Source organism: Ursus maritimus, unplaced genomic scaffold (assembly GCF_017311325.1).
Source record: "Ursus maritimus isolate PB19 unplaced genomic scaffold, ASM1731132v1 scaffold_16, whole genome shotgun sequence".
Classification (NCBI taxonomy): Eukaryota; Metazoa; Chordata; class Mammalia; order Carnivora; family Ursidae; genus Ursus; species Ursus maritimus.
In genome coordinates, this window is record NW_024424008.1 from 35,449,225 (window position 1) to 35,462,655 (window position 13,431).

At 56.0% G+C, this 13,431-nt stretch overlaps 1 protein-coding gene across 1 annotated transcript in view; it reads left to right on the forward strand.

The window, feature by feature from the left end:
* IGSF9B (immunoglobulin superfamily member 9B) overlaps positions 1-13,431 on the forward strand; it is a 47,033-nt gene that overhangs the window by 1,646 nt on the left and 31,956 nt on the right. Inside the window, exons 2-3 of the mRNA XM_040631013.1 lie at positions 9,388-9,585; positions 11,374-11,520. Coding sequence (XP_040486947.1) covers positions 9,388-9,585; positions 11,374-11,520 — 345 coding nt within the window. The remainder of the gene's footprint in view (positions 1-9,387; positions 9,586-11,373; positions 11,521-13,431) is intronic.

Below are 13,431 nucleotides of genomic sequence, written 5' to 3' on the forward strand. Positions count from 1 at the left end.
TCCTCCTCCCCTCCAGTTTTTGGTACGTTCCTGCTATGGGACTGTCGCTGAAAGCACAAAAGGAGCTGCTGGGATCTTTGAATAAAAAAGAGACACTGAAAGGAGGCTCTGAAATAGTCTCCACCCTGAGAAGTCAGGGTGAGGGGAATGGACTTTGTGCAAATTTAAATACAGAATAAAGGCAAATGGGTTTATATTGCAGCAACACACAGAATGGCCAGACAGAAGGAAGGACTTCCCAACATTGAAGGTTGTTGGGCATGAAGGTTATACGCTCTTTCTGGGTGTGGAGAGGTCCTTCTATCTGGGATGGCTTGACATGCACCCTTGAACCTGCCACCCCTATTGGTTTTGGGGTCCTTTTAGCTCGAAAAGACTATTTGTATGTTAGTTAAGGACCTAGGTATGGGTCAAATGATCTGGTTTCAAATCCTGGCTCTGCCACTTGCTGGCCCTGACACTTGCTGGCCCTTTGACCTTGGACAAGTTGCTTAACCTTTTAAATGTCATTTGCCTCAATGGCAAATAGGATTAACAGTATGAGCTTGTAGGGTTTTTGGTGAACATCAGTGCTGTAAAGAAGTGAATATAGTAATATAATGTAGTATAATTGGGAGCCCTGGAAATGTCTTAAGGGAAGCTCAGAAGGCTGCCTCTGTCAGGAACTAAGTACCCTTTCGCAGGCTGACCTTGTCTGGGGAGAACCTCTTGTTCCTCTGAATCCCAGGGAGGTATGCAGAGGGCGTGCAGACCTCAGGACTGCTTGGAAATCCTTTGAAAGATCTGCAGAACTGGGAGTTTTGTCAGTGGCCAGAGGCTTGTGGGAAGGATGCAGGGAACCCAGGAGGCAAACGGGTCATAGCATCACAGCCTGGGGGCGGGGGGCGGGCTGTGTGGCAGGTGTTTACTCACATGGGAGTAACCAGCCACTGTTCAAATTCTGGCTCTGTGTGAGACCTCAGCTGTTCTCTGACTGGCAGAGGTGACTTCTGGGGAGATTCCCTCGAGGTAGGGACTTGGAGATACCACTTTTAGGGTTTGGCTGAGGCAGAGGTTGCTCTAGCAGAGGGGTAAAAGGGAATGGGCCCTTAGGCAGTGTCGGGTTGGGCAGAGTTAGAATGGGCTCCCCTTTTGCCTTTGATCATGTGTGTCTGAATGGTGATTAAGGTCAGTAGAGAGGTTGGGGAGGGTACGGAGAAGATACGCATCTGGAGTCTGGGAGCTGGTGATTGGAGACTCAGCATCCCAGACGGAGCAAGCTTGGGGGAGGACTGTGGGCCATGCCATAGAGGAGAAGTCTGGGCCTTTATTCCCAAGGCTGCCTCCTCCTGTCCACCGCAAATTCTGTGGCTGGATTATCCCTGACTGCAGTGTCCCCAAACCAAGAGGGGTTCTGACTCAGATCCCACTGGTAGAGTGCCCTCTCCTCTTTGCCTGGCCTTACTCTCCCTTCTTCCCTTTGCGGATGAAGATGGGAGGGGGAGGTGTAGACCAGGAGGCTTCTAGCAAGACCGCATGGACAGTCCATCAGCAAGGAAGGACTCTGCTCAGCAAGGGGCCAAGTGGTATGTGTGTGCATGTGTGCCTGTGTGTGTGTGTCCCTAGCACACATGCCAGAGGCCGGGGTGTGTCTGGCAGCATGCGTCCTGGAAGAAGCTGAGGACGGGATGTGTTGGAAAGGGCATGGCAGGGGGGCAGTGGGAAGAGTCAGCTTTCAGTTCCTGGCTTGAGGCCCTACATGCGCCAGACTTGGAGTAGGCAGGTCCCAGAGCCGGGTGGTTTCGTGTTTGTGGCTCTGAGACAGAACGCTGGGATCTGGTTACCCAAGGAGCAGAGGCTGCCTCGCTGGGGAGATGCTGAAACTCAGCATCTCTCTGCTCCTCCCTCTTTCCTGGATCCTGGCACTGCTGTCCTGGTGCCTGCATTTTCTCTCCCCTCTGCCCACCCCAGCCAGGGTGCGGCTCTCAGAGCTTGGCCTGCTGCTCTCTTCTCCCCTGGTCCTGCTTGCTGCTTGCTCTTCTCTCCCAGCCTTCCGGTGTGCTGGGGGTGGGGGGTGGGGGGGTGGTTTGAGGTCTGGGTGATAGAAGGGGCTGGGCCCGAGATTTAAGACACTTCTCTTCCTCTTGGAAGTCTCCTCCCTCCCCAGACGCATCCTGTGACCTTCTCAGGCTGGGGCCCAGGGTCTCAGGGGGCAGTTTTCTTCTGTCTGCTGCCTAGGATGGGTTAAGCAGCTTGTGAGAAGAGTGGATCTGAATTATGAAAAGAGCTGTAATTGGTGTGAGCTGTCTGCAGATGTGTGCACGTGCCCGTATAGGTGTGTGTGTTTGCACGTGTGTGTGTACACATGCCTGTGCTTGTATGTGTGTGCACACACTTGTGTGTTGGCATGCACATGTATAGAATGCAGCAGGACAGGGGGACAGCTAGGCTCCAGGCACGGCGTGGGGAGTCAGTCCTCTCCGAGTGCTGTGTTTGTCAGTGAGACGACACTCAGAGCAGGCACCTTACTTTCTTCATCCCCCTGCTCTGCCCCTGAGTCTAGGCAGCCCAGAAGTTTTTGAAGTTGGAGGCTCAGCCCAAGGGCTGGATTGAAAGATACCTAAGGTCCCTGAGAGGAAGCCTAAATGGGCAGGGAGGGGGCACAAACCCAGGCGGAGCTCCAGGGGACACAGAAAATGGGCCTGTCTTGCTACAGTGGGCTCTGGCATCAGTTCCCTGTTAACCCAGTGCGCTCTAGAGTAGAGAGGGGCTGGGTCCCTGGGGAGATGGGAGAGGGTGCTAGGGCTGCAGGGGCAGCTTGTAGCCTGGCCCCCTCAGGGGCACTGCCCACGGGTGCCAGCTCAGTCTGCCCGAGGCAGCTGACCTATTTTTCTTAGGAATCTTCCTGCTTTTCTGTTCTCTCTTGCGTGAATAAGCAGGAGACTGGTGAGCAGAGACAGGGCCTCCGTGAAGGTTTTGGAGAACAATTCCATGTGAGCCAAAGCTTTGAGGGAGGTGCCAGCCAGCCTAACTGTCCTTCTGAGAAGAGAGGGGACTGGGACAGTCCCCGCAGCCTGTCATCGCATCCCTAGTGCCCTTCCTTCCCTCCTGGTCACAGTCACCCCCCGAGAAGGTCTGTGGCAGATAGCTTGCACACTGGCTCGCCTTCACAAATTGCGCGAGGTGAGCCACTGTCCTCATTTTCTGGCTTCCGAGTAGGGAATGCTGGCGCTTCACTGTGAGTAAATATGGGGCTTCGATTTCCTAACTTCCTTGTCTTACCCGAGGAGGGGAGGGTGGCCTGGTGCAGGCCGAGCCCACCATGCCCTCACCTGTCTGGGCCTGCCTGCCTGCCAGCTCTGAGTACACGCGTGCCCTTGGCCACGCGTGAGTTTGTAGGGTGCAGGCCTCCACCATGTGGGGGGGTGGGGGTGGGGTGTGGCTTCGCCTTTCTGCTGAGGAGCCATTAAATAGCAGAGCGGAGGTTGAATTACTGACTGCTTCCTGTCAGTGGCTCATGGGGAAAAGGCTCTTGGAAATACAATCTAGCTGAGAGCAAATTAAGGTTGCTAATAGCATCGCTGCCTCGTGGGCTGCCGAGGGGAGCCCAGCCAAGAGGGTTAGGAAGGAGAGGCACCCACAGGAGAAAGGAGGCCTGCAGTTCCTGCCCCTCCCTCCCCAGTGCCTTGCTGTTTGGAAGATGGGAAGCTTTCCCGGCTAGGGCCTGTCTGGGCTCCCCTGACCTCTGACTTCCCACCCTGAGAGGTTTGATGGGGAGTGGGGGCTGGAAGGGCTGTGAGGATTCTGATAGGGAGACCATGGAAGGTGGGGACTTTGCTGAGAACCTGCCTAGGCTGGGTGTGGGGGCCCTTGCTGGAGGCAGAATGATGGCCAGATGACCGCTAGCCCACCTGCCTTCTGGAAGGAACAAGGACATGACCAGATGTTTTGGTCCTGTGTCCATCTCACACTTGTAGAGTGTTCTTTGGTCTGGGCGATAGGGAGTCTGTCCTCTGCCTTCCTCAGGCCATCCCTCTGGGTGTATACTGCTGTGGGAGGCTCCCTGGGAGCCCGAGTCCCCGGCTTCCTGGAATCTCCTGGAGCCTCCTAGCTGGTTGGGGAGGAGTGATTGGGGGACTATTGGGGGCTGTGCCTTTTTTGGACTCAGCAGGGATTATTTTTAGGCTGGCAGATGGAGGTGGCGGTGGCTGTCGCTGGTATTATTAGACAACAGGCCTGTGGTTTGGGAGTCTGGTGCCCAGAGGAGGAGGGGGCGGGGGACGACAAGGAGGAGCTGGAGGAGGAGGAGGAGGAGGAGGAGGAGGAGGAGGAGGAGGAGGAGAGGGGGGAGAGCAAGAACAGGAGGCTCCCGTAAGGACTTATAAATGCTGGAGGCTGGTGCTCATGCCGTGGTTTTCCCTCACCACAGCCGCTAGCAGACTAGCCGGGGCTGCAGACTGATGCCGAGCCCAGAGCCAGTCAGAGACACCAGCCGCCTTTGCAGCAGGTGCACCGTGTCTTCCTTCTCCGGTTGAGGACTGCAGGGGCCTGGCCCTTGGAACCTGAGCAGAGGGCACCGTAGGGAGGGACTGCCCCTGGACTCAGGGAAGAAAGGGGCGGGGCGCTGTGTCTGGGCTGTGGTGCAGGAGAGGCCTTAGTGCCTGGGCCTGTGGTCCGGCAGGATGGTGCCCATGAGTGTGGGCAAAAGGAGGCATGGCAGCTGGAGCCTGACTCCCCCACCTGTCCCTGAGTGACTGTGTGGAGCCAGGTAGCCTCCCAGTTTGCTCATTTGTGAAAACGAGCCGGTAGTATTTCTGTCAGGTGGGCATTGGGAGCATTAAGGGAAATTTGTGTTACATGCCTGCCCGGCCCAGAGCCTGGCATGTGATAAGTATTTAGAAGAGGTTAGGTTTCCTGACAGCCAAAGCTCTCCCTGCTCTGGCTCTTAGGCCTTCTCAGGCATTTGGAGTGTTTGTCATTCTCAGGTACCCTTCTTCCTCCAGCCCTGCCCTGGAGGAAGAGCCCCAGGCCGTGAGTGTCGGCACAGGGGCTGTGCCAGGGCCTGGCTCCTCATGGTTCTGTGCCCACAAGGGAGCCAATGGCAGCCTGGATTTGGCTGCCCACCAGGCACCACCTGGCATAGAGAGCAGAGGATTTGTACCCTATGGGCTTCCAAAGGTCAGCCAGACAGCAGGGGCTACCTTGTCCTCCTTTGCTCTCCTGCTTTCTCTTCCCTATCCCGGTAAAACAACTCCAGAGTGGGCTGGGCAGAGCCCCAAAATGCAGATTCGCTCTGCTCTGGGGACTGCTGTTTCCTGCCTCCTCTAAAACGGGTATGTGGAATCCAGGGCACCTCAGGCCTCCTACCGCCCTCACCCCTGCAGATGCCAGTTTGCCCTTTGAGGGTGCAGCCTCAGCTCTTGGGGCTGCTGTACGCCTCTTTGGTGGGGAAGGGGCCTGGGGGTGTCACCCCCTCTTGCAGCTCCTCCTCACCCAGGTCACTATCCGTCCTTCCCCTCCCCTCCCTCCCTCCATCTCTTCCTCCCTCCTTCTTGCTCCCTTCGGAACCGGTGGACAGTTGCTCCAGTCAGCCCTGCTGGGGAGAAGCCCACTCGCTTCCCGAAGGAATCGCCTGCATTCTGTCCCCCTCCTGGTTCTGGGGTCCTTTGAAGACCTGTGTCTCTGTGTCCCCTGTGCCCCAGAGTTCTCTCTCCTGCCCTGGGCTGGGCTCTGCCTGTGTCAGGTTTGCACTGTGCCATCCCTTCCTCTGTCTCCTTCCTGGTTTCTTGAGTCTCTTTCACTCTTCGATTTGGGTTTGGTGTCGTTCTAGGTTAGAGTTTCTCTCTCTCTCCTCCATCAAACCCCTCTTCCCTTTTTACTGCCAGCTTGTTTACTTTTTCTCTCTTGCTTTGAGCTTTTCTGGGGAAAGTGTTTTATTAGACATATTTTGGCTCGGAAAGGATCAGGCTTAGGAAGAAGTGCTTGTAGGTGATGAGTGAGAGTGCTATGTGTGTGTGTGTTTAGGAGTTGAGGAAGCTGATAAATATTTTAGGGTTCAGGGATGCCTGGGTGGCTCTGTCAGTGAAGCGTCTGCCTTCAGCTCTGGTCATTTTCCCGGGTCCTGGGATCGAGCCCCTCTCCCTCTGCTGCTTCTCCTGCTTGTGCTCTCGCTTTTGCTCTTTCTTTCTCTCTCAAATAAATACAGTCTTAAAAAAAATATTTTAGGGTTCAGAAAACCAGGAGGGTTGGACCGAGTGCAGAGGCTGGGGCAGGGGCTCCCACCCCTCTGCTTTCTTCTTGGGAAACACCATCTCTTTGTGCTTGCTTAGAATCTTTGGGATGCTTATCTCATGGAGTCCCCTCTCCTGCCGCTTGTCCTTGGTCGCAAGGGGCCTTACGCAGAGAGGAGGGGTGGGGCTGACTGGCTCCTGGGCTGGCCTTGGGTTGGGTGCTCAGTCCTGAGCCCAGGGGCTGGCTAGGGGGTGGGGGTGGAAACCTGGAGCCAGCGCGGTGCTGGGGGAGGTGTGAAAGAGGCTGCCTCATTGCCATGCGGTGAGAATGAGGCAGCGTGGAGCGGTAGGCACTGTGGGGATCCATTGCAGAGCCGCCCCACCTCCTGGCCTTGCCCCCCAGAGCCCGCAAGCCCGGTCAGTCGCTGGGGAGCTACAGAGCCAAGCTTCACTGCTAAAAGTGGGCAACCGCCTGCTCAGCAGTGCTGGCCGTTTTCTCAGAGCCCCTTCCTCTTGCCTTTGGCTTTAGGGCTAAAGCCCTGGGAAGGAGCCCCCTTCGTGGACTGCCTCTGTCCCCCACACCTGGTAACCAGGCCCTGGAATAGGTCCTTCCTCTTCCCCTAGGCTCCTGTGTTTCCTCTTTTCACCTCCTGGAAAGTCTGTGTGACAGACACTCACATATACTTGCACACGGCCGCATACACACATCTACATGCTCACACACACGCATTCCGCCGTGCACACACTCATCCCCGTCCTTTTCCTGAGAGCCACACATATGCACACATGCACATACACACTCCTACATCCTTTTGCCAAGAGCTACTCTCATGCACATAGACTCTCACATGCAAACACACATTGTTGCCCCTGCTCGCTCATGGTGCCCGCTGTTTGCCCATTCCTTCTGGGTCCAGGATCAGCCTTTGTGCTTCTGGAGGCTGAGAGGCAGCCTCTGTCCCTCTCTAGGTGCCCCTGGGGTTGTGGGGGAGGGGCCTGATGCAGCTGAGCCCTCTCCTTGCTTTCCCTGAGGGGTTGGAATTCAAACCTAGCCTGAAGCAAGGTTGGGGGTGGGGGGATTGGGAAACCTGCTGGGGCCTCAGGCAGGTGAGTGCAACACTCTGCTCTGCTCCAAAAATACTCTGTGATCTTAGCTCTTTCTCTAGAAAACAGTGATGTCACCAGCAGCCAATCAGCTTCTAGAAGAGCTTGCCTCCTCCTCCTTCCGCAACTTAGGGAGGAGAGGGAGAGGGGGATGGGGAGGGAGAGAAGGAGAGACACAGAGATGAACAGACAATATGTAGTCAGACATGGAGAGAGATACAAACACAGAAACGTAAGCACACAGAGGTCCCTCCACACAGAAAAGCAGGCAAAACCCTTTCCCGGTGCATAGGCGAGAGGAAATCCACATATTTCCCCCAACACACACACACACACACACACACACACACACACACACACACACACACTGATAGAGACATGAAAACTGAGAAAGACCGACAAGTAGAAGCATTCACATAGAGTGGGAGCTAAAGAGGAAAAGACAGAGAGACGGAGCAGCACAGAAAGACATGGAGAAGGAGTAGGAGAGAGACTTCTGTCTCAGAGCCAGAGAGACAGAGGAAGAGTCAGAGAGACAGACCCATAGAAGGAGCCAGAGACGCAGAGACGTATAGGAAAGACAGAGAGGAGAGAAGGAGACAGGCAGGAGCACACAGGGGTCAGAGATGCAGTAAGAGGCAGAGGCAGAGGCACCACAACAGATAGGCAGACAGACAGATGGACAGAGGGACAGACGGACAGGCAGATGCCGTTCTTCTGGGCGTCCTTTCTGTGGTGGGAGGGCCCATCAGCTCTTGGCTTTGCGCCTCTGGTAGAGCAGCTGCTGTCCTTGGTGCTGCCTGGAGGGGCCCAGCAGGGACTGGGAAAGGAGGCGAGTTTGGATGGTGAGAGCTGTGGTCTAGTCCGGAGTTGTGTTGGGTAGTGTGAGGGAAGGCAGGAGGGAGAGGCTTCTCCAGGCTGTCCCTTTCACTGGGAAACAAGCTGGACAAGGTGACTTTGTGGTCACGGAGTCCTCGTGTGGGAGGGAGCAGTTTCAGGCTCAAGGTGGGGGTGGCATGCCTCCTGTAGGGCTCAGGAGTAGGCTGCCAGGTGAGAGAAGCTATGCCTGGGTTAACCTGTCCTTTGTGTCCTCCAGCTTGGGGGTGGGGGTGGGTCTGTCTCCACTTTGCCCTCCTGATGCCAAGAGGATAGGTGCACCCTATCCAGCTGTATGTGTTATCATCTGCCAAAGGTGGATGATATCCCCTTAGCTGGCTGAGCTTAGCTGTCCCAGGGGCCCCGCTCTGTCCCCACCATCCTGCTTTCCTAATGGTGATGCCTGGGGTTTGGAAATTGGAGGGCTGGAGGCCCCTCCTGCTCCCCTCTCTGCAGCAGGTGCAGTGGGGCAAGGGAGGAGGGGCCTGGAGAGGCCAGTCAGGCCTGTGGGGTTTTCCCTCTGGTGTTGCCATGAGCAGCCTCTGCTCAGCTTGTTAGGGATTCCCCTGCTCCTGTATGGAGTACTCTTGTTTTGTGCTGCGAACATCAGGCTGAGCTGGGGGTGGGGCGTAGGAGGAGGCTGGCTCTGCGGCTCCTACCAGGCTCTGGTGGGAAGCATCCTGCACAGGAAGAGATTCCATATTTATACTCCCGGCTACAGCAGGCCCCTGTAGCCCAGACTGCGGGTCTCCATAGCGAGGCTGAGGCCCCTCCACTTTCTCAGTAGCCAAACCCCTTAGAACTGTTGGGGGGGGGTGCAGTGGGGGAGGACATGGTCATGGCTGTGCTCTTTGGGATTAGGGAGGGAAGGTTTGGCTTGCAGGACTGGAAAGAACTGCTTCCCTTTCTTCTTCCCCCCTTCCTCCCCATCTCAGGTTCATGGATACATGGGGCCCCCAGGGCTGTGGGAGGTATGAGCAGGGAGGGGGAGAAGGGGGTTCAGGGTGCATTTGGGACCCTCTGGGGAGTGACTGAGCTCCTTTTCAGGAAGAGGGCTGGGGTGGGCAGCTGGCCTTGGGGAGGGGGTGGGAGATGGAGGTCCTTGGACATGGATGGACAGGGGGCTGCCTCTTGGGCTGCTGGGGCAGGATGTCCTTGTCACCGCCCTTTGTGCATCCCAACTTTGCTGACCCACTAGCTGCCCACGGCCTGCGAGAGGAGCCCGAGTTTGTGACCGCAAGAGCCGGTGAGAGCGTGGTCCTGCGATGCGACGTGATTCATCCGGTGACAGGACAGCCCCCGCCCTATGTCGTGGAGTGGTTCAAGTTTGGGGTGCCCATCCCTATCTTCATCAAGTTTGGCTACTATCCACCCCATGTGGACCCTGAGTATGCAGGTAAGGTCTGGGCTACAGCCCCCCCCACCCCCCATTTCCTCTCCTGGTTTTGGCATGGCTGGCCCTCTTCTCTCTCAGTGGTCATGGTCACTGTTCCTCCTGCCTTTCTCTCTGTTGCTGCTTATATTTTTCTGACTGGTCTGTTATCTGCTCTCTATAGTCTCTGCCTCTTTCCTCCATCCTTTGGACTTTGGTAGGTTTTAATTAAGTGATGGGGAGGAGAGGTACGAGGTGACGCAGGCACAAGGCATCACAGCACAGCTAGGGACGTGCAGGGGCAGAGGCAGGAGTGAGGACAGGCAAGCCTAGAGAGCCCACCGTGTAGGACAGCAGGGCTGCGCTGAAGGGCCGCTCTGTGCAGGAAGCAGCTGAGTCAGAGCCCTGCTGCCCTCGGCTGGGCTGGCTGGCGGCAGCTGTGGAGTCTGCTCTGTCTGCCTGGGCCCACTCCTTCCCTCTGGCTCTGAAGTTGGGGCCTCATCCCGTCCCTGAGTGGAAGCAAACATCTGGGGCTAGTTCATGCCGCGGCAGTGGGCACCTGTTTCCTCCTCCTCTGCCGCTGCGGCCTCCCTCCTCCGGGCCCCCTGGCTGTCTTGCTCTGCAGTTGCTCCTGCCAGCAGGGGCCTCGTCGTGAGTCACTGCCAGTGCCTGCCCGCCAGCCTGCCAAGGAGGAGAGCGTGCAGCGTGTGCATGCATGAGTGTGAGCGTGTGTGTGTGCACGAGTGCGCGTGTGTGCTGGGGTTTTAAAGGAAGACAGGAAGCTGGCAGACCTTGCTTTTATCTTCACTTCTGGCTCCTGAGGTCTGCAGTGCATTTCTCCCAGAAATCTTCCACTTCTCTGTCTCTCCCTCTTGGGCCTACCCCTCCCTCTCTTTTTGGCTGTGGTTGGTTTTACATTCTGGTTTTTAGGCAGATTGCCAGTGTTGAGATAAGGATGAAAACAGAAGGTGGTGACATTGGGGTGAGGGGTGGGCTGAGGTCGTGGGTGAAGGAAGGGTGGGCCCCGAGGGCTACTCCTCATCCCCGACTCCCAGTCGGCTTGGCTCCTGCTGCGTCTCGTACCTTCTCATCACCGTGAGTGAGATGAAGATGGCCTCCTAATGGGGAAGAGGACGGAGTTAAGGAGGGTAGCTGGGGGGCCTTTGCTCTGCTTGCCAGCCCTAGCCTCATTCTTGGGCTTATGGGCCCTGGTGTCTCAGGTCCTGGGGGCAGTGGGCTCTGGATAGATGAGCAGTCACTGGCATGGGCAGTAGGACTGGGAGGGGACCCCACCACTCTGGTCCCTGTGTGCCCTCTCTCTGCTTTACCGTAGGGAAGCCAGGCAGAGAGGTGCTGGGGGTGGGGACCCGGGTGGGAAAGGGATGTCACTTAGCCTGAATTGAGGTTCTGGGGCCTGCTCTTGAGTCCCCTACCTCACCCTCTTCTGTTTGCACCTTTCCTTCCTCCCTCCCTTCCTCCCACTCTCTTTCTTCAACTCTGCATCCCCCATGCCTTTCCTTTGTCCCAAGAGATCTGCAAAAGAACAGGAGTATTCCGAGGGACTGAAGTTCTTCCCAGTGCCAAACCCAGAGTTACAGTTGCAGGTGGGTGGGGCCAGCCGAGGCTGGGAGAATGGCTCCATGGCTAGGCCCTTTGCCACCTGCTGCCTGGAGTTGGTGCCAGCTGTTATTTTGGGGCCCTGCCATGGGAAATAGTCTGAAGGTTACAATGGGTCCTCTGCCTTTGCCGAGTGTTGTGCTGTTAGCCTCACCCTGACGGCCTCCTGGGCTTTTGTCCACTCTCTTCCTGCAGGCCGGGCAAGTCTTCACGATAAAGCATCCCTGCGGCTGGAGCAGGTCCGCTCTGAGGACCAGGGCTGGTACGAGTGCAAAGTGCTCATGCTGGACCAGCAGTATGACACCTTTCACAATGGCAGTTGGGTCCATCTTACCATCAACGGTGCGTATGGGCCTCATTCCTGGGGTGGGTGAGGAGTGACCTGGAAGGTTATACTCCGAGGACGTCCTTTAGGGGAACCCTCTTTCCTGATTGTACCCTATGCCTGCTCCGAATCTCTTCTGCAAAGAGGAGTCAGCAGGGCTGGGCCCCATTGAGTTAGCCATTCCCACCTCCTGCTCCCCCTCGGTGGTCTCCCTAGAGCCTCTGGGGTCAGTGGAGGTGCCTGGGAGGAGCCGCTCCCCAGGCATGAGGTGGGGTTTGCTGTGGGTGTTGGCGTCAGAGTTCCTTAGAGGGAGGTCGGAATCTGGTTCTTGAAACCAGGAAGGTTTAGGCTCTGTGGAAGCCAGATTGGTAACTGCTGGCACCATTTCTCAGCCTTGGGAAGACCGTGCTAGCCCGGGAAATGCCTTCCCACTCTAGTGGGATTCCTGGAGTCCCACCAGGACAGTTTTCCTTTTTAGGTTAAGATTTTGGTTCCTTGTTAAATATGTTCATTTGAGTGACATGCAGTGAGGGTCTGTTATGTGCCTCGCCTGCACCAGGTGATGGGAAAACAATGGTGACAAAGCCCAGACACAGTCCCTGCTCGTACTGGGTTTACTGTCCAAGGAAATGTAAGAATCCAGTGAAGAGTAACCATTTTAATGGCTATCAGGTGTTTAGAGCTCACATGCAGTGAATTGTGCTGTGTGTTGATGCTTTTTAAGTGTTTGCAGCGGCCCCAGGTGAGCTGGCCCGGTTCCCAATGCTGGTGTAGGCTTGGGCCTGGCTCTGAGGCTGTGACCGCACCAGGCACTGGGCCTTCTGCGTGTCCCCAGATGGAGAGTCTCTCTTGTGTCCCTGGGAGTCCTTACTTGGGAGGAGATACTCAGGAGGAGCCAGGAGAAGCTGGAACCGCGGAGAAAAATCTGGAGAAGTGGCATATATGCTTTCGATGTGCCACAGACAGCTTGGGTCCTTATGGTTTTGATGTCTGTGACTATAGATGCTGTGGGTGGGAGAGAGAAATTGATGCTGTTCCTGGCTCGGAAGCTTCTGATGGTAACGATCTGCTCTGAAGGATGGCTCTGTCTGCCCTGCCTCGTGGGGTTGGGTCAGTCCTCCCACGGGGGTCAGGCCGTGCTCCATGGCTTGACAACCTCTCCAGGGTCCTAGAGGAACACACTGTTTTAGCCAGGGCACTGGTCTCTTAGCCACTGCGGTCCTAGAACAGTGTTGGTCCAGGCTGCCTGACCCATTCGATGTAGTTGGCTCTTGTCAGTCTGTCCCAAGAGACTGATTGGAGGCTTATTTTAAGTCTTGGGTGGGCTGTCCCCACCACACAGCAAGCTTTTGAGTCACCTCCTTTTGATGCCAGCTGTTGTGTGTGCCGAGAATGAAAACTCATCTTAATATTAGCCCAAGCAAAACATAATTAGGAAGGTAAATCGGCTGCTAAAAGCTTCACTGACTGAACACTGAGCCAAGAGTCCCCACGTTGCTTTCTGTCTCTCTTACGCCCTTTGGAAGCTGGGCTGAAATCTCGACCCCCTTCTCCTTTCCTGTCATCCTGGCTGTGTCCATTCAGTGACCTGAGACATCGGGTGCTCAGTAGGCATTCACATGACAGGAAAGTAGAATTTAGTTGAGAATTGTGTGTTCTGTAACGTCCCTATGTGCGTGAGTGGGACTTGATACTTTGAGAATTCCTAATTGCTTAGAGTGGAATGAGCATGGGACGAGACCCTGAGAAGGTTTGGTTTATTTCGCGAACCCACTGCATTCATTCATGAATCCGAGAGCTGTAGGATCCCAGGTAAGTCTCTGAGCGTCAGCTTCCAGTGCCTGTTTGCAGAGGTGTTGTGAGGATCAGATGGAATGCTGTGTGAGAGAGTGTCTTGCACAGTGTCTGGAACGTTAATTACATGTGGG